Source organism: Sylvia atricapilla, chromosome 2, assembly GCF_009819655.1.
Source record: "Sylvia atricapilla isolate bSylAtr1 chromosome 2, bSylAtr1.pri, whole genome shotgun sequence".
NCBI classification, from domain to species: domain Eukaryota; kingdom Metazoa; phylum Chordata; class Aves; order Passeriformes; family Sylviidae; genus Sylvia; species Sylvia atricapilla.
The window spans coordinates 1,839,742-1,867,413 of record NC_089141.1 but is presented as its reverse complement, the minus strand read 5'-3'; the positions used below and the strand labels follow the sequence as shown (position 1 = coordinate 1,867,413).

The 27,672-nt window shown below is 39.6% G+C and overlaps 1 protein-coding gene across 2 annotated transcripts in view; it reads left to right on the top strand.

Annotated features, from left to right (window-relative positions):
* Positions 1 to 23,719, top strand: part of UVRAG (UV radiation resistance associated) — a 66,838-nt gene extending 43,119 nt beyond the window's left edge. For both annotated transcript variants that reach the window (XM_066340657.1, XM_066340658.1), the window contains exons 13-15: positions 4,782 to 4,860; positions 15,741 to 15,832; positions 21,750 to 23,719. In XM_066340657.1, coding sequence (XP_066196754.1) covers positions 4,782 to 4,860; positions 15,741 to 15,832; positions 21,750 to 22,452 — 874 coding nt within the window. In that variant the 3' untranslated portion in view covers positions 22,453 to 23,719. The remainder of the gene's footprint in view (positions 1 to 4,781; positions 4,861 to 15,740; positions 15,833 to 21,749) is intronic.
* Positions 23,720 to 27,672: the final 3,953 nt, after the last annotated feature.

The window sequence follows — 27,672 nt, the reverse complement described above, 5'->3', positions numbered from 1 at the left end:
AGTGTTCATCTGAAATCCTGTCTGCTACTCCTGTACTGCCACCAGACCATGGATGTGTTTATACATATTCAGGAAGCCTTCTTGAACTGAAAATTGGAATTTGCCTTGGTTTGCCAATGACATTTCTGTTCAGCTGTTTGCATTTGCATGAATCAGCTGGAGTGGAAATGCTGATAAACAGCCACTATTGGTTTTTCATATTGACTGGAAACACATATATTGAGCTTCTGGTTTTTTAATAGAAAGACTTTTAAACCAGAGTATCCACTGATTTAGTATCCTGTCTAGTCTTTGTAACCCTGATGTGATTTACTGTAATGAGATTATACTTTGCTCTTAAATTTCTTAGAGTTATGTGTGTTTCTTATGTCTACAGAGTGTTCTACTTGATTAAATACGTTAGTATAAAATCTAATTAGACTAAACAAAGTAATGGCTCCCTGAGAGTCCTGTTGATGGTGTAGTTGAGTAGCTTTAAGCTTGATACTTACCAGAATGATACTTCTTATGCAAGTATTCAAACTAACTATTTAAAAACTTAGCATTTGTGAAGTGTTGTGAGGTCCTTGAACTCAAAACTTAATTCTATTGTGGATGGTAATGTGGTGGTTTTGTAGTTTCAGTGTGGATTACAGGTAGACTTTTAGCTGTTTTATATTTAGAAGTCTGACTTGATGTTGCTTTTCCCTGTCAGGGTAACTTTGAACCCAGCATGTAACCTCTGCTTCCCTTTTTCACAGCTCTGTTGAGCCATGACCTGCTCACACTTGTTGCCTTATGCATTGTGTATCAGCACATCCTCCAGAAGTTTAAATATTTGAATATTAGCTGCCTTTGATAGGAAAGCAAGTTTTAAGCTGGAGAGGTTTTTATCCAGTAGCTGATGTCTGCTTAGGAAGTAATAGGGAATGGATCTAAGTAAAGGTGGATAATGACTTGCTGAAATAAAGATTTCAGGTAGGGAGAAAGGGCTTATTCTTGGGAACCCTCCAAGCAGGAGATATGGGAGAGAGATCAAGTGCATGAGGATGTCAGGTAAGTTTAGGGCAGATGAATTGTCATCTCTGTTCTAAGCTCTCCTAAAATGAAGTTATTCAGAGATGATTAAAAGTGTCTTTTATCTGATTCTATCATTTTGAGTTTATTTTTGTTTCATTTTTTTGTTGTTGTTGTTGTTGCCATTTGTGAGAAATGACAATCAAAACCTCTTCTTGTGAGTGCTTGGGTCTTGAACATAATAGTGTTGGTTCACTGGGGGAGAGTCTGTTCAGTCATTGTGGCATCACCATAAAAAAGCACAGGTTTTGTCCAAAGTGACATGCCATGGAAAGGGATATGAGCTGTGTGCCTAAAAATGTCCTGCATGTCTTTTGTGGTTTATTATAGATATGCATTATGAGGCAGCTGGGTAACACTGGTCATCTGCCTTGTATCCCAGTGAGCCCTATAAAACAGAACATGACTCCAGAAGAAATTAGTAACAACTTAGGGTTTGTCACAGTCCTGTAGGATTAACTAGGCAAAACCTGAGACTCCCAAAACAAATGTAAGCTTTTAAGAGCAAGAATCTTCTTAGCCCTTCAAAGCACATATTGACCATCTGGTTCAAATCAGTCTGGTGTTCAGTTTAGACCACTCTTATCCAGAGTTCTCCACCTTCTGAATTCAGAGTGGGGCTTGTTCAATTTCAGCATCTTTGGCACAATTCTCATAGATCCTAAAGCCACCTTTAAGCATGCCTGCTGGCTGATTATTCCCTATATCCCTCCTAGTTCTTGTGCTTTTTCCCAGTACAGGCTGTTACCATGTGTCCTGAAAGCACTGGAAACATCAGGTACAGAAACAGCTCCAAATGGGGTAATCACAAGTTACTAAACGTGGTGATTTTTTTCTTGTATCAGGCTAATGTTCTCTAAACCAGGATCTTCTTTACCAGTCACTATTAAAACTACTATTGCTCTATTGCTTGTCTCTTTATATACAGAAATAAATAATCTGCTGTAAACTCAGGGTGTGTTAGCACTTGTGTATTTTAAGAAGTCTACATCCTATTGAAATATCACATTCCGTATCTGTATATAAATGACAAAATATTTTTTCCAAGGCACACATTGACTCTCACTGAGCAGAAGCTCTTTTCTTCATAATTCCAGACTGTTCACATGGCAGATGCATGATTTCCTAGAGTGTGTAAGTACTACTCTGAGAAGGGCCAGAGCTCAACTTCTGAGCTCTGTTCTGGACTGAGAAAAAATTTCCAACACTTGATAACTTCTCTCAGATAATATTTTCTGTTGATTATACAAAGGGTACCTGTAGCCTGTATTTTTTGATTCTTTCTACAAAACATATCACACTCCTTCAAATTTTTTGTCTCAGGATAAGTATCTGTGTTGTGCTTTAAAGGAGCTTAGTGATTTTTTTCCCCAAATACATCAGGAAGAATGGAAAGAAGAAAGGTGCACTTTGGAGTAGAATAGGTAGGCGGATACCATTTTGAATTTTATTATGCATTTTGTGATTATAAAAACACTAAAATCATGTTTTTCAAAAGTACTGAGTGTAATTAAATCCTTACACAGCAGACTCAGCTTTTTGCAGCATGCCAAAGGGAGAGATTAAACTTACAATGCTTTTCTGTGGAGCAGGCAAGAATTTCACACAGGGAGGCAGCAGTTCAAGTTGGGTTCAATTATACTCACTGAAGCACTATATAAAATATTTGGGTTCTTCTCCCTTGAGTTTATTGCTTGTGACCAGGCTTAATGGGCAAGCAAGATAAAACACAAAGAGAGAGACATAAAACTTAGTAATATTTTCCTCCTGAGTCATGAATGTGTATATGCAGAGACATCCACAGACAGTTTTCAAGACATTCGTTTAAGTGATTGTGTTATGAAAGCTGACCTGAGGATGTATGTGGTTTAAATGCTTTCAAGATCAATTAGTGAAAGTTAGAGTCTAGAAATGTGAATATTGGCAAAGAAGCAGGATCTATGTGATAAGGAGAAAAGCCTGATTTTCCCTTTTAAAAGAATATGTGTGTGGGAGATGTCAGCGAGCACCATAAGCCAGTTTTTACCCCCTTTCCATACTGCATAGATCAAAGAGCTCTGTGTCTAATAATAGAAACATGGCTCCCATTACCAGTGACTTCATGAAATGCTACCTTCCAGGGAAATATGGTTTGTGTTCCTAATGGTGCTTTTATTGTAAAAAAATGGGTTCGTTTTAGACTGTTAATTGTAAACTTATCCTTTAAATCTAGCCCTTGCTCTGTTTGGGTGGTGTAATTGAAGATATTGAAATGAATTCCTCTTGCTTTGTATTCTACACTTAGAATAATGTGTTGTGGAATTTCTGTTGCACGTGTTCATTTGGAGAAGGTTCATTTCCTTGTATGGGGAACTAGTTTGACTTAGAGATCTATTAAGCAAGGTGAGCTAGAGATATACTGCTCACAGAGATTTTTATGTTCCTCAACTTAAAGAGACCTAGCAAGTTTGAAAGTAGCATAAAACCTGAAGCTGGCATCTCAATATCTGATCATGACCTGTTAGCCTTTAGCTTTAATGGCACTATATAATTCTTAACATTACAAATGTACTCTACTGTGGAGCTGATGGATGATAAAATTCACTTTGGCTAATCATCTCTTCATGAGGTGTGTTGTTTCTAGTAGTGATCTCCTGTGTTTGTTATCTTATATTTTAGAGAGACTTTGGTTTCTGCTGTAGCGTGGGGCTTATGTGGATAATTCATTCAGCATCTTGATTAAGAGCTGCAGCACATGGTTTGTGAAAAGGCAAAAGCTTGATTCATGCTGTAGTTCCCATAAAAATAAATTTTAGTTTATACTAAGATTGCTGAATTGACCATGATGATCTCATAACCTCTGGTGCTAAGGAGTCAAAAGACAATCCTTACAAGTACAGTGTAGAAAGCAGCTGTTAAAGCTGTTTGAGAAGTGCTTCACTTAAGCAGATATTCTTTAAGTAGATGTATAAAATTATGTTCTTTAATGGAGAAACTGTCAAAGTGTTTCAATATTTAAGGGACTAATGTTTTAGTTCTCTTGTCTCATGTATGTTCTTATAAGCTATTTGCTGCATCTGAGTATTTAAAATGGTGAGCAATATTCATCATGTAGGAAAAATAATGTTTAGTAGTAAAATGTTTGCAAGGGGTATAGTGACCTGTGATGCTGTGACTCAAGCCTCTGGTGCATGTATGAATTTTGTTGAAAGGAACCACTTCTATTCTGAATGTTGTTTTGGTAAATAAGCCTGCAGATTTCTTCTCTGTGTAAAGGGCTTTGTACTCTGTCAATCACAGGATAATCATCAGAAGGAAACAGCATTTTAAAACGATTATTTCTGTTGGGGAATGAGCTAACCAAGTGTGATTGGCTGATTACAGAGGGATAACATGGGATCTGGAGTTGTGCTGTGTGCTTCTGAAATGACACTTTGATTGGTGAGAGGGATGTTGCAGCTCTGGGGTAATCATAAAATGTCCTTTAAAAACCTGAAATACTTTAAAAAATGGAATTCTGTTGTTGAGTTTTGACATCAGTTTTTAAATGCTGATTGACTGGAGTTGTAGAGGGTTCATAAATCCATCCTGTGGAGGGGTTCCTGGGAGAAGTCAGCAAGGGAAGCTTTTAAAATCTTTACCCTCTCAGAAAACGAATCTGGGGCTTTTTGTAGTTTACATAAGCGTCTGAATAATTTCACCTTAAATACTTTCCACTCCCTCTCCCTTTTTTTTTTTCCCATCAGATTTCCTTTATATGCAAAAGGAGGGGAGAAGCTTCAGTTTGAATATGGAGTTTATCTTCTCAACAAAAATATAGCGCAGGTTGGTACACTTGAGATTATTTATTATTATTATTATTATTTATATCTATTCTCTGCTTGGTATCAGTATGATGTGAGTGTGCATGTGCTGTCTTGTGATGCTGCTCTCTGTGGTGAAAACCTGTGAACTAGGAAAAATGTCCTTGAAAACATAATTTTTACTTACCTTACAGCTTTGTGCTTGAGATTTTTCTTCTGTGGTGCTTAGAGAAGGACTTGCCAGATAATAATGAATTTTCTCCTTTTCAAATAGTACATTCTATAGACTTCACACTGTTTTGAAAACTTGTAAGAAAACGCAATATGTGGAAAATATGAAGTATTGCAATGCATGACTTTTATTTAAAAAGTCCCCTAATCAACCTTACTTCCTTGTTTTTAATATATTTAAAAAAAACATCCTTTAGTCTGAAAAATGCAAGAGACTTTGCAGACTTGTATTTGAGATGGCAGTAATACCTGCAGCTAACACATTTGGTGTGGAATTCAGAGAATGTTCAGAAAGCTGGTCTGAAAGAGGCCTGGCTGCTTCAACTGGTCTGTCATCTTAGGGCAGGATCAGCTGCTCTTATGCTATCCCTGGTGATGTTCTGTGAAGAAATGTGTTTCATATAAGTACTGCTTAGTTTCAAGGCTTGACTGTCTTGGCCACTAAAAACATCTAATTTCTGACATGGAGTCCAAACCTGTCTTTCTTCTGTTTACAAATTATAATAACCTGATCCATTTAAGTCTCTTCCTCTTTGCAAACTTTAATGCATTCAAAAACCACTTTCCAACACTTCTCTTGCCTCAAATTCTCCATCTGAATCAATTTTTGTTGAAATGCAATGCTCAAAGCTGGCTACAGTGAGCTACTGTCACTTTCAAAACATTGACTAGGATGGGAGAAATGCTTCCCAAGTCTTGTCCTTTTGTTTCTAGTTCACTGGGTACTGGTAGGTTTGTACTCTTAAAAGCTTAGCAGAGTAAACCTTATGATTCTGTGCAGCCAACAGCCTCAAGTATCCTCTGCACAGCAACAAAACAGTCCTTTCTGAATTTGTGGAGGTGACTTGTTTTATTCACATTTTACATGCTGTTCCTTGAATGTATTCTTAAAGATGAACTTTTTTTGTTCTGAATCGTGTTTCTGTTTTGGTAGCATAAAACCAGAGGTTGAGAACTCAGTCTCAGCTTTATGCTGCCTACATCTGAGCCTATGCCCTATCCAGATTGCCTAATTAAAATATTGGATGGAACTGGGGTTCTGTTATTCCAGTTGAAATCTCATTTTGCCAGCACTTCAGTTGTAGCCATAAACAATTCTTTATTACACCCAAAGACTATTTTCTCTGTATTCACTCATACTTCTTCAATATCCCATTTCCCCAGCATGCTTGTGAGCACATTATACCTGAAAATGCCAAAAAAATTAAATTCCAACAGAAATATGACATTTCTGTTTCTAACCTGTTTGAAATTACATTAGTCTTACAGTTTTATTCTTGAAAGTCCAACCTTTTTTATGTTTAGTTTCTATTAGTCTTGTTCATTTTTCAAGTTTTCTCTTCCATCACTTTTTTGCCATTCCTTACCCCAAACTGAAGTAAAGCTTCTAACTCTGTGGTTTTGTTTTTTATGCTTTTTTGGATTGCATTTACCATTTTCCAGATTTGCCCATGCTTAGTGTATTTTGGACAACAACCTCTGAAATTACTTAAAGGCTAAAATATCTTAAGACAAAGTTAATCAAGTCCTACTAATCTTGGAAATTCCCTTAGCCAGGCTGTTAATGTATGTTAGACTGTACCTCCTTGTTGGTGGTATTAGTAATGGCAGCCAGCTGTTCACACTTGACCTCCAGAGGGAAGATTAGTGAGAAGAAGGGATTAGTCTTTCCCTCAAATGCTTTGCTAGAGCTCTCTCTTCATTGCTGTCAAATCAGTGCTTTTGCTAATCTCTGCTTCCTAGTTCATTCTGCTTACACTAGTTTGTTCTGTTGCTTGTGAGTTGTGATGCTGCTTGCTTTGTCTTTCAGCAATTCCCGGTTTTTACCTTATTTGAGTTTGCCATTCAGTTATGTGATGCAAGCAAGAAGCTCTGTTGTTGTTTCCATTGAAATGCTGAATTGTTTATTGAGCCCAGGGTGGTTGTCTTTCCTGTTAATATAGGGTTATAAATTTGGGTTACTTGACACTTGTGCCTGTAGTATTTTTTTGTAGGAACTGTCACCACTTCACTTGTTTTCCTGTTTATCTCTTTGGCTTGTCACCTCTGAGTTGCTACTCTTGGACCTACTGAAACCTGTCATTCTGATTTCCTTGTCCTCATTCTGAAGGACTCTGGGTGGTTGAACACACAGTCACTCACCCACGTTGCCTTCCAATTCCTTGCAGTTGATTTCCAAAATCACTGGTGTGTATTTAAACTTATAAAAGTAAATTAAGGCTGTAAGTATTCATTAATATTAAAAAAGTTTCCAGATCTACGTGGGGTCATTGGTGGTGGTGCAAGGGGGTCAATGGGCAAACTTCAAAGTGGTTAGTACAACACTAGTGGTTCACATGTTACTACTTGAGATTTTATGCTGTTGGATATAAAAACATAATAAAAACAAATCAAAATTTCTGGGGGTGCTTCTACTACTTATTTAATCACGAAAGTGTTGCTAATGTCCACATAAACTGTTGTAGTCACCTTTGTTTTGATGTTCTTGGTCAAACATTGCTGCTTTTTATACTTCTGCCAAGGGGAAATTCCATTGTGAAAGCAGAGCAGGTAGATAACGTGCAGAAATGCATCACAAAACCTCTGTGCTCTGGAGCTAACTTGACCTCAAAACCCAAGATTGTCTGAATCCTTTGTGTGTTCCTTGGGATGCTGAAACTGTTGTATTTATGTAGCTTTTAGCAGACCTTGTGGCTGCTTTCAGAGAAGTATCCAGATATGCTTAGTTCTTTGGAACGTGTGAAAAATTAGGTTTGGATGGAAAATGAGCAGCTGCTTCTCTCTTATTTCCAGACCATCACCCAAAGGTGTTTGCCTTAATTCAGAGAACCAGTCCTCTTTGTCAGGAATAAATGTTAATCAGTTCTTAATTCCCTCTGTGTGCCTGGGAAGAATAGTGGTGATTTCACTGGAGCATGGAAACAAGAGCCTGGGTCTCTGTCACCTCACTTGAGTCATTCATTCCAGTTTTGAACACTATGACAAAGAGCCCGGAAAAATTCTTATCAACTTAAAGAAATGTTTTGAAATTATTTGTATAAGCTTCCCCGGTTTCACAGATTTATGTATATATATATTATTTTTTTTCTTCCTTTTACAATTACCTGGAATTCTGGCAGCAAGGAGAAATGTGAGTGTGGAAGAAGTGAGATGGGGTTGGTATTAAATAAAATTACTGACATAAAAACTTTTCTAGAGATAAAGTGGTAGTGTTTTGTAAAACAGCAGGATAATAACACTGGAAACCACATCTTGCACTCAGGAGAATTCAGCTGGAATTAGAAACAGCTTAGTGCTGGCTTGATAGAATATTTTTTGGAGAAACTTGCTTTGCTGTTACATTCCAAAGTTGAAACAATGTGTGTTAATTCTGAGAGTTCATAATAACTTCCATCTGTATGTGAGCACAAATTGTTTCAATACCCATATTTTCTGTTTGTAAAACTAAATCCCTCACGAAGTTCACAGAGGAGCTTTTTGAGTTGGATAACATTATCTAAGGCCGTAAATTACCAGTTAAGATTTCAGCTGTTTGACTCTCACTAGCATGGAAATGTGGGTTTTTTTCAAGGAGAAATTAGTCACTTATGTCTAATAATACCTACCAAAAAATTCACTGTCATTGTCAAAGGTGAAGTACAATAGAGTTGCTAAAAATTATATTGGTCATTATGTCTAATGCTTGCATTTATGATGTTGAGGAGAGCATGTTCATCTTGTTCATCAAAGTTCCAATTTCTTTAGGTGTTTAGGAGGTTGTCTCTCACATGATATTTGACAGGCATTATTCCTTGTCCAGTTCCAAGATTGCTTGTAGAAGACATAATTTCAATAGAGCTGTAAAGCTGGTTTCTTTAGGTACCAGTAAGAAGGGAATTTACTGCAGCTATTTTCTTGCATGGTGCAGTCAAGTTATTTACATTCTAAGTGTTAAATGATTTGCTGTTTCAGTCAGCCACTGAAGGACATCAAATTAATTTGCCTCTCGATCTTCTGGATTTCTTGTTCCAAGTCTTACCTCAGCTTTAGCACAGAACCAGAGGGCAGCTGTATGACTGTTGTGACACTTCTTTTATTCTTTTGCTATGACCTTGGTCACTGTTTCCATCTGGCTTTATTGGACATGGCCTCAGGAATGCTGGTGTTCTGTCCTTGTCCAAATCACTGGCTCTTGAAAAGCAGACTTGTAAAACCAGGTGTCAAATAATTTGGACTATTTTACAACACTTTGTTTTCCTACAGCCAGCCCAAGGAGTGAATGTGTCTAGTCTTAACCTCAGTTCATAGAATCATACGATAGTTTGGGTTGGAAGGTAACTTGAAGACCATCTTGTTCCCTAGACTAACACCTTCCTTACACCAACCCTACACCAGGTTGTCCCAAGCCCTTTCCAACCTGGCCTTGCACACTTCCAGGGATGGGACAGCCCCAGCTTCTCTGGGCAACCTGTGCCAGGGCCTCACCACCTTCTGAGCAAAGAATTTCCTTCTAGTATCTGATCTAAATCTGCCCTCTTTTAGTTTAAATCTCTTCCCCTTTTCCTATCCCAGTCTGCCCATGTAAAAAGTTCATCACTTAATAAAGGTGTTTGTTAGCAGGGTCTCTGCATATGGTGTCAGACAGCATCACCTTCCAGGCATCACTCCCAGGTTTGGTGAAACCTGTGAAATTTGTTACACTGTATGAGCTAAAGTTATTTTTTCCTCTGTTTAGCCTGATGCCGTGCTCAGGATCATTTCACAGGGAAGGCTTCTTTTCTTATCCGCATTTGTTTTGTCAGACTGCTGTTGAGTTGTGTTAGACTGATATTCCTATTTGCATTGGCATGACTTGCTCAGCCCTGGCCAAAGAATAGTTCTGCTTTCATCTGACAGTCATTAGCAACGCCTGAACTTTGCCATTTGATATGGAAAAAAAAAAATAAATCACTCTCTTTTCAGCTCCCCCAAGGTTCTTTTTCTCCTCAACAGAGTACAGATCCAGGGAAGTAACTGATGTCTAGTCCTCCCCTTATGTGTCCACAGCCACTGTGTCCACATGGTGGCAGGTGGTATTTATGTGCTTTGTGTAATTTCCTTGAGAAGCTGAGCAGCCAGTGCTGCTTTCCTGGGAATGCTGCTTTGTGGGTGAGTTGCTTGTCTGATGCACCAAGTAAGTAACATTCACAGAACCACAGAAGAAAAGCGAAATACTTGTTATATTGTAGGAGTAGTTAATGTCATCTTCCTAGTATCTGCATGGAATTAAAGTTGAATGCTTATGTACTAGTGCTGTATGTAAGAGACTGAACTGAAACTGAGCTCTTGAACATGAAATGAGGCAAGAGGTTCAGTTTCTGGCTCTGTTAGACTATCAAACATGAGAGAAAAGCAACTCTATAATAGAAACTAATAAACTTTTCCATGAGAAGTTGAACGGAAGAAATGATAGGCCTAGAAATTTGGTTTGGCAATAAACACTAAGGAGCAGAAATGTATTTAAGAGTTCTATGGGTAGTGGTGTATATGCAGTGGTTATGGCCCTTTGAGTGTAGGATACAGTGACTTGCTCACTACATCTTTTATGAGGCCTCTGAACTAAGATCATAAAACATTTAGTTCAGAAAGAATGTACCAAGGCAAATTCCACTACATACAGAAAAGTGTTCTTGGAAGAGCACAGGTTGAAGCCAGTCTAGTCCTTGTCTTGTGAAGTACCAAGCTTTCATTTTAATGTTAAGAGGAAGGGACTCCACCTGAAAAACTACAAAGTACCTTCTCCAGCTGTGTAGACCCAAAAGCTCTTAGGAGAGGTTTAATTCCTGAAACTTTCCTAGGGTAACAGTGAGCTGATATCCTAGCTGATAACAGTGAGCCAGATCATTTAGAATTGGAGAATTTATATTTTTTTTTTGCCTTTTTGAAAAGGCTTTCTTTTTTTCCTTTCCTATTGCCCATGCCAAGACAAAATAGGTTGAAATGAGATTGGATTAGCTGTAACCTAAATTCTGCCTTTCATTCAGCTGAAAGCATGCTTATCCTTGTTCGTGGGCAAAGGCCACTATTAACTTGCTCTGTGAAGGAGCCAGATCTTGGCTGTTTAACCCATACAGATCCCAGCACCTGCAGCCTAAGCCCAGGCAGTGCTGGAGGCTCCTGCAGCTGTGGTGGCATGACCAGTGTGGTTGGGTGACTGGAGGGATGAAGCACTCCTCGTGTATGGACAGGCTGGGAGAGCTTGGTGTTTTTCAGCCTGGAGAAGAGATGGCTTTAGGAAGACCTCAGAGCCCCTTCCAGTGCCTGAAGGGGCTCCAAGATAGCTGAAGGAGGACTTTGGAGAAGAGCCTGGAGTGACAGGACAAGGGAGAACGGCTTCCCACTGCCAGAGGGCTGGGTTAGATGGGCTGTTGGGCAGGAATTCTTCCCTGTGAGGGTGGTGAGGCCCTGGTGGCACAGGTTTCCCATGGAAGCTGTGACTGCACCATCCCTGGAAGTGTTCAAGGCCAGGCTGAACAGGTCTTGGAGCAACCTGGTCTAGTGGAAGGTATCTAGGCCCATGGCAGGGGGGTTGGAACTGGATGAGTTTAAAAGTCCTTTCTAACCCAAACCATTCTAGGATTTTGTGGTAACAGGAAATTATCTTATTGATATCAGCGTCTCCCTTGTAAATGTGGGACAAATCAGGTTAGTTCAGACTAAGCATGCTTTAAAAATAACTGATTATAAGTATCCTTCAAAGGTACAGCATAAAATGCAGTTATCTCCTCTTACTGCTTTGATTGCTGTTCGTGTGCCTTATTTGCTATTGCTAAATCAAAATTGTGGTGGGAGTCTTTTAAGATGGTTTCAGTGAAGGCTTTAGGCATGCTGGGTCAGCTTGAGGAACTTGAAAACATACATTCAATGGATTAATGAAGGATATGGGTCTTCAAGGATGTGGATGTCTTGCTTTTTTGTTGGTTTAATACTCTTGAATGAGTTGCAAAGTAAACATCTGCTTTTCAAGTGTAACTGGGAGATGGACACAGGCATATGAAGATGTCATAACATCTGTTGAAATACCTGTTGTATTTGAGCACTTCCTCTTGCTTGGATGAGGGCTGTCACTGCTGTGGCAGTCCTCTATTTGCTCCTTCTGAAAGTACTATTGAGGACTTCAAGACTTGTTATAATCACAGTGATTATTTTTCTTTTTCTAGCTCCTACTTCCCCAAGAATCTTAAAGAAGGTGATTTTTTAAAAGTTTTTTTGTTATGTTTACTTCCAAACTCTACTTGATGCTTACTAATAATCTTTTTAAGTGAGAAAAATGAAAATGATTTTTAGATGCTTAGTTTGGAGGTACTTTATCTAAAGAGCTATTGATACTTGTTTCACTAATGTTATAGCTTAAGGGGTTTTCAGTAAACCCACATACGTGTTCAGAGCTAGAACAACTAGCCAGATTCAATAAAACAAAAGGCAAGCAACACGTTAAGAGTTCAGTAATCTAAAAATTTATGATTGCCCCCAAGAGGTATAAACACACACAACTGTTTATATAGGAGCAAGCATTATTCCACTGATCCCCCCTAGTTGTTTATATAGCAACAGGCATTATAACAACACTTCCCATTTTCATTATTGCATGGTTAGTCATCTGAATCCCTGCCAGTGCTCCATCATCCTCTGAAAAGTCACCCAGGATCTTGTAAAACAATTAACTATGTCATTTTATTAAAACTTCTAAAACTTAATATTTCTGTCCCAGTGTTTGACATTCTCTGAAAACCTTATGCAAATGCTTGGCTGGTGACCAGTTCTGCAAATTTGATTGAAACAGTACTTTTGCTTCTATTTTTCTCTGTAGGTTTTCACATTTGTGGAGCAGATGTTCTTTTGAAATTCTTGATGCTATCAAGAGGAACTCCTCATATAGCTGAAAATAATTAAAAATTGCTTTTGTCTGCCTTAATATTGCAAGACCTTTGCATAGTGTAACAGTGGGTTGAGCCCACCTATTGTGTAGGTACAAGTGCTGCTACAACATCAAGAACCAGTTGCCTGCAGTGGGGACTAAGGAAAGTCCAAAATACAGCAGATTTTGGTATAGACCTGAATATTATACACAATATATTGCTCCAAGCCCCGTCCTTCCAAGCCTGGGGCAGCCCCAGCTGCTCTGGGCAACCTGTGCCAGGGCCTTGCCACTCTCACAGCCAAGAATTTCTTCCTAATACTTTGTCCAAAGTCCCTCTCCCGCTCTTGGAGCCTCTTTAGGCACTGGAAGGGGCTCTGAGGTCTCCCTAAAGGGGCTCTGAGGTCTCCCTAAAGCTTTCTTTTCTCCAGGCTGTACACCTCTAGTTCTCCCAACCTGTCTTCAGAGCAGAGGTGCTCCAGCAACCTTTGGTGTATATCTACAGTGTCCTCTGGATTCAGTCCTTAGGACTGTTGTTCAGTGCCTATTTATTGGATGAGGTGGAGTAACTAACCCTGCATGTGTGGTGTTGGATGTTAAAAAAAAATAAACTTAAGGTGTTTGAGAAATGCTTTATGGGTTGGGGAAAAAAAACAAACCCAGTCCTTACTAATGTATTTTTTTTACATTGTCAGAGGTTAAGGAGAGGAGGAAGAGGAGTTCTGATCTTTTAAGTAAAGAACATTGTTTTTAAGCTCCCTCCACCTCCATGTTCCCATATTCTTGGTGTTGTACCTGTAGTGGCCTGCATCATGCAGCAAAGCAGAGATTTCTTTGTCAGAATATGTGAGACTACTACCAAATTATGCAAAGCAGGAATTAACCTTTGGTGCTTCTGGAGTGATTATTTTGGATCTAGACTAAAACCTGATTCATCAGCTGTTTTTTTGTGGGTTTTTTCTGTCCCTAGATGGTAGATGAGTTTTTTAGCAGTTTCTGGGTTTGTAAATACATCAGCAGCAGCTTGTGTTGATGCAGACACAAGGCAGTATTGCTTTGCTTTTTATCTATTACAAAGCCAAAATCGTATGCAGTTTATGAAGTTAAATTATAACTTTTTCTAGAGGTTTCATGAAACTTGCATCCTAACTTGACTTAATATGCATCTCTACTATTGGAAATAGGAAATTGTCTTTTAATGGAAGCAGTGGTTTTGTTAGTGTTTGGATACCTGGGACTCCCATGCATTCCTCTGATCTTGGCTGTTGGAGAGTTCCTTTAATCCACCTTATTTTTGTGCTCTGAAACCTTAAAGTGTAAGAACGATTTGAATAAAAAGGGGTATTCCATGAACTTTTCATTGTTGAAGGAGGAACAAATGTAGTTTTTGAGGTTGGTGGATTTTTTTTCTTTATTTCTTTTGCTCCAGGCTAGTTCTCCAGTTAACCAAATCCACTATAATCCCATCAGGAGAATGTGGTGATGGTTTTGTAATTTATATTGTATGGTTGTCTTAAGCCAGGTTCTGTCATTGTAGCAGAAAATATGAACCCAAACCCACCATATGATTTGGCTTTGTCCATCTGGAAATAATAAACTGTAATAAATGGCCGCCTGTTGTACAGTGTGGTACTGAGGGTGATTTTCTTCCAAAGTAATTTTTCTTTCTGAAACTCAGACAAGCATAAAAATCATTCCCAATTTCAGGAGCCTTTTTCTCTGAAAAACTGATTGTTTGGGAGAAGTCAAAAATTTTTGAAACTCAATATAATTTCTTGCATCGTACTGTCAGGAATTACAGAAACAAGTGTGTGATTTTAAACAAAAGAAATTTAACTTTGAGTGGGACTGTTCCATGTTTCAGCAAGTAGCTCTATCAGCACTGAACTTGTGCAGTTAGTGTGTGTGCCTGTACTGGAGTCCAGCAGAGACTTCTAGACAGTGTTAACATATGCTGAGAACTGCTTATTAAATTGCTAATGCATCAGTCCAGTAGCCTAGAGATACTGGAATGTTAGGTGCTGGTGGGTTTTTTCATATTTTAACCACACAAGGGATAAATTTCTCTGCAAAAGTTTCCCAAAATTTTGAGATTCAAACTTGAAAGACAGACTTTTTCCCCTTTCATGTGCTGTCTTCTTCAGACGTATTTTTAATTTGGTATCTTGTTAAACACGGAGTTTATAATTCTCAGCAGTGACAAGTTATGTCATGTGGATGGTGTAAGAGCAACTTGTAGGAGTCAATATTCATGTTAAAGTATGTCCTTGTTTAAAGCATTTCCTTTCACTAAGTTGCATCTGATTTGAGTGCTGGATTTAATTATGGTATTAATAACAGGAATTTAAATGTCGATATAAACTGTGCAAGGAGCACAGATAATAATGCCATTACTGATTCCAGGATACACTGATAACACTCAGACTGACAGCTACACACAAATAAATATTTGGAACCCATGAATATAGAACATTGTGATGGAGTTTGGTCTTTTTGTATAATAGCTGTGGTTTTATTAAGCTATGAGCCTGTTCTCCTGTTGCACATAGTAAAGTGGAGAAGGTGTAAGGAGGTTGAAGAGACAGGTTGACTGATTGTTTTGTCCCTGTTCTTGGATGAGTTTCCTATACAAGTAGTAAATGGAACATTTTCTTAAGGGGAATAAATGCCTTGGAACTGCTGGATAATCATCCTAAACTTTCTAAAAACCTAATAGCATAACTGACCGTGATGCTATATTCTTTGGGATTTGGAAAACTCTGCTAATTTTAGGATTTTTTTTTCTCTTTTTGTAGCTTAGATACCAGCATGGGCTGAGTACTCCAGATCTAAGGCAAACTCTTCCTAACCTGAAAAACTTCATGGAGCTTGGGCTAATGGTTAGGTGGTAAGTATTTATTTTTTTGTAAATTAAAAGGAAGATGTAGGTGCGACACAAAAAAAAAAAAAAAAATGGAGGTAAGGATTTGTCTCAAACACACGGCTCCTCTTCAGAAGCTGAGCATGCTTGGTGAGATTGTGACCTTCCCAAAATGCAGACCATGTAACTGTCCACAACATTCTACTGGTTTTGTATGCTCTTACAAGTTCTTCCATATGATGGGCACACAAACCTTTTCAGAGGTTGATGTAGCAAGGGAATCCTGTTTGAAAAAAACAATGTTCTTCACTCGAGGGAGGTGAATTAATTGTTGTCTTAAGACTGTAGTTAATGTTTGATAGCAGGTGCAGCTTCTGTATCAACTGCTTCATAGCCTGGGCAGTCCTTGACTGTAATTCAGGTGAGCTGCACAGGAATATGAATGATAAGCAACACAAAACCTCTCTGTAGTATAATTGCTGCTAATGAAAGTAGTTGTTGAATGTTCAGCGTTGTTGCTAAATGAGAAGCTACATTAATAAATAACTGAAGATTACAGTATCTTCCAGGGAAATCCCATGTACTTCTGATTCACTCTGGAGGATTCAGACTCATCTTCCATTGTCTGCAGAAAATCATATCAGACAGGTTTCTGTGTTTTAAGGCTGAAGTTAGTTTAGGTTTATCTTGCAGCTGTTGTTGGAGCAGGAGGCTTAACCAGTTCTCCTTAAACAGAGGTGAACTTTACTGAATGTGAAGCATAGTTTACTACCCAGGTGATAGATGGTTTGTATTCACATGGTTTTAATTTATGCTTTTTGAATTGTATGCACTCATGCAGTCTCTTGCTTTAAGCAATTATTTTGTCCTGTGTTCTCATCTTATCACAGAATCATAGAATAGTTTGTTTTCCTGCCTTCTTAACTCTCATGAGCAAAGCAGTTGCTTCTCCCTACAGTTTCCTCTTTTTAAAATTGGTTTTGATGTTAAAAGTACTTGTGTGACTCCTACTGTAACGGGTCACAGCGAATCACAGAACTGTTTGGGCTGGAAAGACCTTAAAAATAATCCAGTTCCCAGCCCCTGCCATGGGCAGGCACAGCAGAGACACCTCCCACTAGATCAGGTTGCTACAAGCTCCATCCAAGCCAGCCTTGAACACATCCAGGGACCTCACCCCGCTCACAGGGAGGAATTTTTTCCCAGTATTCCATCTAACCCTTTCCTCTGGCAGTGGGAAGTCATCCCCCTCTTGTCCTGTCCCTCTCTGCCTCTTAAAAAGTTGCTCTCCCTGCTCTCATGAGTCCCCTTCAAATCCCCACTTTTGTGTAGCCTGTACATTTTTAACCTAGTTTTATTTCTTTTTTTGCATGTTCAGATTAACCTTTCACAAGTTTAGGCTCTTTAGATCATGGTTGCATTAAATCAAGAGACTGACTCATTTTCTCTCCTGTTCTTCAGCTTTCTTTTTCTGTGTAACTTATGGGGGATAGTAGTTGTGATTAACAGAAAGGAAAGAACATGCTGCAACCCTGAGCAGTCCAGCAGGAAGATTTTTTTCTTAGTGAATAGACAGTAGACTTACCTAACTCTGGCAAATACAAGATACTCCTTTGGAATGGCAGGGAGATGCCCTTTTGAGCTGCATTTAAAGGCTTTCCTCAAAAATACTTCAGTGCCAAGGGTTAAATTTGTGTTTTGAGGTTCTGTCTTGATTAATATAGTGCTAAAATCAAGAGGAGCCCTAAACTTAGTTATGAAAGCTTAGTTATGGTGGCTTGATTTGTGAAAATTTCATTTTTAAAAAATGTGTTGCTGAATTTCTTAGCTGCTGAAAGATGCAGTTTCATCTTCATATTGGCAGCCCTCCTATTGCTATTGTGTATTATTTATCCAGTAATCTCTAAGAAGGTGAGAAACAATTACTGCCTTTTAGCACAGTTGACATGATATTGGCTCTGAACTGCTCATGGAGCTTCAAGCATTTCAGATGGCTATAAACCAACTAAAACACCTTCATTTAGTATTCTTACTAAATGCCATGAGGTCATACTTTGCAACACAAAAAGATCAAATGGTGTTTAGGTTTTTGTGGGGTTTTTAAAGCATTCTCCTAGCAAAGAGCTGTAGCTGTGGATTTTGGCTTTTGGCCAGGCAATCAAAATTTAGTATTTTGTCCAGCTGTGATCCAGTAATATTCCTCACAGGAAACATTTTGTGGGGAGGAAAAGATACATATTTGAGCCTGTAAATTGTATTTTTTCCCTCATATTGCTTTATAGTTTCTCTGAGCCACTTGTAGACAGATTAAATAACCACAGGTGAATCTGACCAAAGAAAGGTTTTATTAAAACTGCAACCAGAATGTGTGCACTAAGACAATAATTTCAGAAATGTTTGTGTCTTACTTCAGTAACTTTGTCTCACCTGTTTGCAAAGGGGAGTCTGTGTCTTCTGGCTTAGGGCTAAGAATGCTCAAACTGACTATTTGTTAACTAGCAAAAATTAATATTTTGGGAGAAGATAGCTACTTTGTAATTTTGCTGCCAGAAAAACTTACAGCTGAACTTACACACTGTTAGAATTGGCTTTTGAGATTTGGATGCAATTCAAACATTGAAATTGGTGACTGTTGCAGCAGCCCTCTTGTTAGAGGGTAGAAATGAGCTGAGACACAGACTTGTTGTTTATCACAACATGAAAAAGGTCCTGGTTTATTCCTTTTTACAGCTCAGCCATCCTGACTCCGACTATTCACTGACTCTGGCTGCAGCCAGCTCCTACTGGAGGCTTCCCTTGCAGCCTCTGACTGCAGATATTAGTTTGCAGACTCTTACCCAGCAAGACTGTGACTGCAGGCTCTAACTGCAGACCCAGACAGACTCACAGCAGTGATTCTCTCTTCCCAGGATCCTCCTCCTTCATGATTCTCCCTCACCAGCTCACCCACTCCCTTTTATCACACTTACCTTTATTGGCTATAGGTGTGATTCACCAGAGGTGACACTGAATTGGGTAATTAAAACAGCTGTTGTTTATCAGGGGCAAGGTCACCTATTTTCTCTTCTACAGGTGACCTGAGGCTTCTCATTGGGTTGTTTTTTTTTTTTTTCTAATTTAGAAATTCTGCTTTCTGACAGGAACTGTACATACTTGTGTGCATAACCAGTTCTAGTGTCATCCAACCTGATGACTAAAAATTATTAAGGCCTGATGACAGTTAATCAAATCAGTTTTTATACTCCACAAGTCACAGGCCATTCTTTTTGGACAGATGTCCACACCTGTCTGCTGTCTCAGGAGACCAGCCAAGGGATTGTTGCTGGGAGCTGGATCAGCCCAACCTGAGTAATTAATCTCAAAGCTGTGCCTTACACTAAAGGGCTGTACTCCTGCAAGCCTAACCCTTCTCACTGGGGACAGTACCTGACAGTCTCTAAAGTTTCTGAGTAACTGGATGATAGTTTTCTAACATTACTTTCTTTTTTATATGCTTCTATGTATTTTTTATTAATTTCATGAGCTGTGAAGCTCAAAGGACAAGGGACAATGCCTTCAAACTGATGGAGGGTGGGTTTAGTTTAGAAATTTGGAAGCAATTCTTCCCTGGGAGGGTGGGGAAGTCTGCCACAGGCTGCCCAGAGAGGCAGTGGCTGTCCCATCCCTGGAAGTGTTCAAGGCTGGCTTGGATGGGGCTTGGAGCAACTTGGTCTAGGGGAAGGTGTCCCTGCCCATTAGATGGTCTTGAAAGTTGCTTTCAACACAGACTCTTCTGGGATTCTTTCTCTGGACTTTACCTTGATAAGAATGCTGTGAATTTTTGTAACAGTACAGTATCAAGGAAAACACAAATGGAATAGACACCTGTTGTAATAAGTCAGCCAAGACTCCATTTTCTTCATGCGGGAAATGCCAATTTTTTATTCACACAACTCATTTTACCCAGTTTTTACAGACCTCGTGTGCAACTTTAATTGGTTAATAGCTTTCTTGACAGTTACTCTATTGGTTAGTAAAAGGTATTCTACTTGCCCATCAAATCTCTCTATTTTTGGATTGTTTACATATTTTCTTCACTGATTCTCATGGGACAAATCCCTAAAATGGCAGCAAAACTTAGATCTCTTGCACTGAAAACACCGCTTACTCCTTTGCAAAGTATCCTATAATTTGAGTAGTGATCTATATATTCAGATATCACTTTTCCTGGGCAATTCGTTCACATAAAAATGGGATTATGTGTCCTTTGACCCAGTGAAGTGTCTTAAATATCTGTTTTTGTGAATATTTGGACATCTTGGAATTTGCGTAAATTCCTGGAACTTGTCATTTAACTATAAGATAAACAGAATCTCATCAAATAAGTAATGCAGAGTATTCATTTATTTTTCTGAATGAGGGCAGAAAGCACTAAACTGAGAGAAGGGAGGGCAAAACAGACCATCCCTAATATATCTGCAGTGCAAATTGCCCGAGTACAGTTCACAAGTCTCCTGCCACCAATTCTTGTGCTTGTCATATTACATCATTCTGAAAACAAGTGGTTGATGGTGTAGGGGTTGGTTAAAAGACAAAGCTGTAAAGGCTTTGTGGAGTTTGCATTAAAAAGATCTGAAACAGCTGCTGAAATCTAAGAAGAGAGTTGATGTTTTTGCTGCTGCCTTCATGTGTGGCCCTTACCTCTCTACTTCACTGTCTGTGACTGTGTATTCTGAAAAACAGTTTCTCTTTAAGCTGATTTGAGGATTTTGTAGAAGAGACAGAAGCCCTACAGATGCATTTAGCCTGGGAGGAGGTAATATGGGAGAGGAAATTCAAGAGCAGTACTACTCACTGCCCTCCCATGGGGACACTTATTCATCACAGAGGGACTTGTTGCAATCTACTTTATTCTATTTATAAAGGGGAGCAAAACAAGAAGAGTAATGTGGAAAAGCATCTGTGCTAGGGGCTACTCTTAACTGCTGTTTCAAGATTTTCCTGTGCCAGACAAAACCCAAAATGCATTATTAGGCCTTGAGCAGAAGGAGTTTGTTTTAAATGGAGTTCATGAAGGAGTTTCATACTGACAGTGGTTGAATCTTAGTTGTCTATTCAGCAGATCAATAAAAGCTGGTGTTTACTAATTTTTTTTTTTAATTTGGAAGGAAAATGAACCAGCTGTTTATGTTAATGTACAGCATACTATTTACATATAGGGTGGTGATTATATTTGGACAAGTCTTGAGCTGATGAAGGAAAATTCTCATAACACACCCGAGATGATGTAAAGTGGATTTATAGAGCTCAAGACAGTAAAGTAGCTTGTGGAACTGTATTAAACAATAAAGTCAGACTTGTACATTAGGCTTGATTGGTTTATGTTCCTTAAGAAAAGGAGGTTGGCATTTGTCCAACAAGTTTTGGAATGACTGGCACAGAAAAGCAAAAGATCTGGCAAAAATAACCCTCTGCAAATAGTGAAATTGGTGTGGTTTCTCTCCTTTGTGCAACTGTCAGGGAAGTCCAGTGTTGGATTCTTTGCTCATAGAGGATTCAGCCATTATTGCTCACTTTTGAAGAGTTCACCTGATGACCCAGTACAGACCATAAATACATAAATATATGGTCAATAGTAATATTTCATAAAGTGCAGCTTGGGCCTATAAAATAGCAGTAGGAATTAGGATAATGTGATGGTTTCTTGGGTGACTGGCTCACCAAACCATAGAGCTAAGTGTTCCTACACAACCTCACTGCTTTTCAGTACAGCTGTCCTCTGGGCTGTCTTCTGTGGTTCCTGTGACACTAAGTGCATTTGGGGTTTTAACACTTTGGGATACAAGTTGTTGGCCAACTGGAGCCTGGCATTGTGATAGAACAATTGTTTCAGCCTTTGGTTAAACACCTGTATTGCTCATGAGCATGCCTGATGGGTGTGATCTGTTCTTCCCTTCTTTTATAGCGATCGACACCACACATCCAGTGCAATTCCTGTTCCAAAGAGACAGAGCTCTAGCTTTGGCAGATTGGATATTGGCTTTTCCAGTGGGCTTCCTTCTCCAGATAAAGGACTCCGAAAACGAGCCAGCACAGGAAACGAGAGACTACAGTACAGAACTCCTCCTCCTAGTTACAACTCTGCTTTAACTCAACCCGTCGCTGTCACAGCGTGTGTTGGAGAGCTGGATAAAAAACCTGGACCCATATGTTCTTCCTTGGACACCTCTATGGACTCCTCCAAAAGAAACTCCAAGAAAGGCCAGGACTTGTGCAGTAGTTTAAATGGAGAAAATGGAAGCCTCAACAAACCCCAGGATGGGCAGGAGCCTTTGATAGAACGTTCTAGTGTAATAAACGGGGCGTTTCCGCCTAGAGAATGCTCCAGCAGCACGAGCAGTGAGCAGCCCTGCGAGTTTCAGCCTGCACTCAACCCCGTGCTCTGCTGTACAGTGGAGCAGGCAGAGGAGATCATGGGCATGGAAGCGACGGGGTTCAGCACAGGAGATCAGCTGGAAGACTTTAACTCCATCCCGGTGGAGCACGCTGTAGCGGTGGAGTGCGATGAACAAGTGCTGGGGGAGTTTGAGGAGTTCTCTCGAAGGATCTGTGCACTCAATGAGAACATGTCCAGCTTCCGCAGACCTCGCAAAAGTTCGGACAAGTGAGCTCAGGCAGGGGCTTGGGAGCTGACATTGAGGTGAAATCAGTGATCTGGGATAGAAATAAAATTGCACTTACTCTTTGTATTAATTATGAAAATAAAGAAAAGCTAAAGCTGTTCCTATGGTGTTAGACAAATGGACTTGAGCACAATAACACAGGATCACAGTGTATTCACAGCCCAGGTAAAATTTCATTCTGCTTTAAGTCCTTTTATGGCTGGTATTTATAATCTGTTGGAGGTTTTGTGGTGGGGTTTTGTTTTTTTTTTTTTCTTGGGCATTGAAACCCATTTATAAAGGCTTTCCTGAAAACGACTTCTAGTGCTGATCAGCCCCTTCTATGAATGTTTGTTATGTTTTTAATTATTATTTAGAGTTAAATTTATTTTAATCTTTTCAGAAGAAAAAAAATCCTTTAATTTAAAATACTTCTATGATAAGATGTCTTTACATTCTCCCATGTACTCCTGTGTTTGCTTGAGCAATGTAGTCAGTACTAGAGAAATACCACGAATTTATTACAATTGGACAACTTTTTTTTGGCCGTGCTCTGTAGCATTTGAAGTTCTAGTTTGCACTGAGGAGTCTTCAGTTGGCAGTGTAAACTTGCCAGACAATGAGCACCTGTGTGATTTTTGCAGTTTCCTTGTACCTGGTTAATTAAAAATGACATTTTGGGAGTTTTCCACTCCTCTTTTCCTCCATACTTGCTCTTCCTACCAGTGGAAGTCTTGAGGAGGAAATCACATCCAAGGTTCTGTGTAATAATCTCAGCCTGACCATTCTCCACGTAGGTTGGGCACAGATCTCATTAGCAGAGACTTAATGAACCCAGTACCAATGTGGGGTTCAGCTGCTAACCCTCCAAGGTGTGCAGTGGTGACAGCATGCCCTGAGACACTTCAAATACCTTCTGAAAAACCCAGACTGGGAGTGAAGCAATTAGGAATTAGGTGAATGTGTGGAGTTGCTTCACCCTCTGTAAAAAGGAGGCACTTAACATTATTCATCTGAATTAATTTTTTTTTTTTTAACATCCATACTTGGAGGGAATCAACTTCCAGTGGTTTGCTGTTTGGTGGGTTACCACTGCCACACGTGTTCAGCTGCACTAATGGGAAAGCAATTTGCAGCTTGCTTTGTGATTCCTGGTATGTGCTTCAGTTTGGATTTCATTGCTCTTGCTTTCTATATTGTATACCCAAGAGTCTGGGCTCAGCTGTGAGCTCTGAAATATAAAAGTATATAGCAGAATAAAAATACTTCATCATGCCTGGCTTTTTTTTTTTCCTCTCCCTGGTTTGTTTTCTTTTGAACCCACGAGGTAGTCTTTTCCTAACTTCACCGTAAGGCTAGTTAAAATTAACTTTTAAAAAATATGTATAATCTCAGCTTTCTGTTGTCAAAACAAGCTGTGTTTGTGAGAACCAGTATACATCATAGCACTGTTCTAGAATATGCATTTTTCCAGGTAACACCTTAATAATTGTATGGAAACTATATTCACATTTCTTCAGTTAGCTTTTAAAGGTTGTGTCTGCAGTTAAGTGGTTGGATGGAGCCTCTCTGCAGTGATTTGTTGGCTTTGGTCTGTCCCACGAGGATGTGCCAGATGGGAGCACTCAGAGACCTTGATTTTGAGACACTGACCGTGATTTCGGGTGCAAAGTTGGAGACATCCATGAGTATCTTCTCCCCTAAATTAGCTCCTCTGTTCCAGCTTCATGAGAACTTCCCCAAAGGAAGTGCTCCAAGCACTGCCATCATCTTTGGGAAGGAAGAGGTAGGAAGCTCTTGCTGTGCTTTGGCCAAGAGAGGGAGAAATAAATACCTGAAAGAACAGCATTTGGGAGCGATGAGCATAAGATCTGTCCTGGGCCCTTTACCATCTTCTGATAGCAGTGTAATTTCAGGTGAAATTCAGTAACTTCAGGTCAGGTTTGCACCCTGTGGGATGGGATCTGGTACTCTCGAGGCAGCACATGCCTGTTTGTGCACACACTTGTGTTCCTGTATAACAGAAAAGTGTTAGCTGGGTGTGATGGTGACTTTTCGAAGCAACCCAAAGAGTAGTTGTGAAGTCACTGTGTTTTGTAGGTGAACAAGGAGCGTCTCAGTGCAACTGAGCAACATGTGAAATCAGGTTTGTACAGCATCAGTGGGACTTTTTTTCATTAGTTGTTTATTTCTCAGGTTACACGAACCAAATGAAGTCTAGTTCTCCTCCCCAATGTTGTGTTGCTGTTCCTGTTTAACCCCTGTAATTGTTAATGTGACAAACACTACAACTGATTTTTGCATCTGTTGCACAGAGCTGCTCAGATGGGCTTTCTGTGGATGTATCTTTAGTTAGCCTTAAGTTATCCCTGTGTTTCTCTTCCATTTCTACCACTTTCCATGTAGCAGGTGGCCTGAGGTGGGACAGCATCACAGGGCTGATGAAGCAAGGACCAGCTCCTTGTGGCTGTGAGGAAGGGAGTTGTACAGACTGCATCCGTGTCACAGCTTTCTCCTTTTGGTGTTTAATTTTTTTTTTCACCCCCTGTAAATTACTTTGGAAATAGTGTAGTGGAAGAGAAACAAACAGGAGGTTTGAGGGTGAGATAATGGATCAGAGTGTGCTTTCAGTTTTCAAGAGCCTTTCAGTTCCTGCACAATGGAGAAAGCATTTCATTGCAATCTAATCTAATCCCTCATTAGAAATCTTTTAAGATTTTGAGCATATTAATTTTGGAAGATCAGGTCCCACTATATTTTTATAGCAAGCACAACAGCATTTGGTTTATCCTTGCTTGACCAGGTATTTGAAATAAACGAGACCAGAATATCCCATAGTAAATGACACATTTTGTTGGCAATTGCAGGAAAGCTCATCTGTCTTTATAAAATAAACCTGATTTCTATCTCTCAACTTGTGTGTCTTCTTCAATGGCTCCTTTCTGTTTGTTCTCTTTATGAGCCTGGTTTAAACCCCAGTGGCCTTCCCAGTCCCAGAACTCCTTGGCTTATTGTTCATCAATTCAATATTGCTTCAGACATGAATTTTTGGGCAAGAAGATTTGCCTGAAGAACTGACTGCCTTGATGGCTCAAAATCCTCTTTCAGAAGAACTGGTAATGCAGTTCTTTTTCATGCTTCTCCCCAAGAGATGACATGTGGCTAGAACAATAGCTCCAGCCTGTGTTGGGGCTGGGATTCAGCTGTATTTGTGGACATTTATGGATAGTGGAAATACTGTGTTCCTTCATCAGGGAAGCTACTTGTCCAGCACCTTTTGTGATGCCAGCTAACAATCAATATATCTGCCCAAAATGCTGCTGTGTGCCTTGAACAGGAGTCTGCTGCATGAGTCTTGGCAGGAATCTGTCCACAACTCAGGAGTCTCTGGTGGGAAGCACTGAAATGTGAAGAGCTACAGAGACTCTCCCTCCAGGGATCCTTAGGAGTTTTTTGGGTTGTTTTTTTTTTTTCCTTCTGCCAAGTCTGTCTGCTAGCAGAGAGTAAAAACCCAAAGTATCGTCTGTATGGTCCAGGAGCTGATGTGGGAAGATACAGGAGAGAAATTTTACTTTCAGCTATTTTACAATGTTGAACAGCATTACTGAAATATAGTTGCATGAACGTGAAGAATAAGGAATGGAAAGAATCAGATGGAGGTGCTACTGGAAGACTGGACTTAATCTAGGTAAACCTTGGGCTCTTCTGTGCCTCATTCTATCACCTTTCACATGGCTGGAGAGTGTATGTCCCCTTGCTGCCTGGATTTAGACCTTTTATTTGTGGAAGTGTTTCCATGTGCTCTCTGCTTTGAAATGATCTGAAATGGGCACCTCCAGTCTGCAGGCAAGCTCTTCTTAATCCCAGGGAAAAAATATTTTCCAGGGGAAAAAGTATTCTCTAATCAAACCTTTTAATTGCTCGGTTTTTTTAATATCACTTTATTTCGTCGATGGTAAAATGCAACAGTTGTTTACATTTTTTCATTCAATAGTATGAAAGCTTTTTTTTTGCCCTAAATAACTGAGATGCCAGCTCTGCTGTTGCTCCATTTAGTGTTTGAATATATTGCATTGACTGGCTCAACATTTAATTTGCAGGACTCTTCAATGTTGCTTTACTAGGTCACTTTTAATAAAATCATAGAATAAGCTTGGAGGGGACCTTCAGCATCATCCAGTTCCACCTCCTGTCACAAGCAGGACACCTCCCACTAGACCTGGTTGCTCAAAGCCCCATCCAACCTGGAAGTCTTGAAAATCCAGGGGTGGGGAAGCCACAGCTTTCCTGGGTAACCTGTGCCAAGGCCTCACCACTCTCACAGAGAAGGATTTTTTCCCCAGTATTCCATCTAACAACCTCTGATAGTAGGAAGCCATTCACCCTGGTCCTGTCATTCTAGGCCCTTGTTCAAAGTTCCTTTCCAGCTTTTTTGGAGCCTTTTTAGGCAGTGGCAGGGGCTCTAAGGTCTTCCTGGAGCCTTCTCTTCAGGCTGAAAAAATACTATTTCTCTTTGGTTTTTTTCTCATGGCAGAGCTTCTCCAGCTCTCAGAGCATTTTTTGGTGATGGTGCTTGAACTGTGAGCTGAGCCTGGACTTCCATGAATCCATGTGGCCAGCTGCCTTATGCAGTGTGTTTCTTATGTCTCTGTTCAAAAGGAGTTTGCAAATCAGGTTGTATGGTGTCGTCTCAGGTGTTAAGTGAAACCATGGATGAGAACTGATCATCAACCCCAGAAGTGCCATAGCATACTTACCTTTATATAAAACAGATGGACAAACAGAACAGCCCTACCTGCCTCAAAGCTTCCTGCAAAATGTGTTTATTTTTAAAACACAGCAATGAGGTAGTTCAGTCAGTTAAGCTGCATGAGAAGCTGTAAACCTTGAACATGCAGAGTTGGTACACGCTGTTTTTAGAAGACTCCTTTTAATTTATTCCAAACCAGGACAGCAGGCTGAAAGTTACCTGGAATTCTCTAAAAATATTTCCTATTTCCTGTTTCTCTGTTAAATTCGTAACCACAAAAAAAAAAAAAAAAAAACTACTTATTTTGGAAAGAGATTGATAACTTCACATATTTTTCCAATGGCCTTGAAAGACAAGTGCTACATGGATTCTGTGTGACTTCTCCACCTGTTGATGCCTTGTCACATTTCCCTTTGTCCTGTATTGGTGTTGGTCTCTTCTCTCAGGGAACAAGTGACAGGGCAAGAGAAAACAGG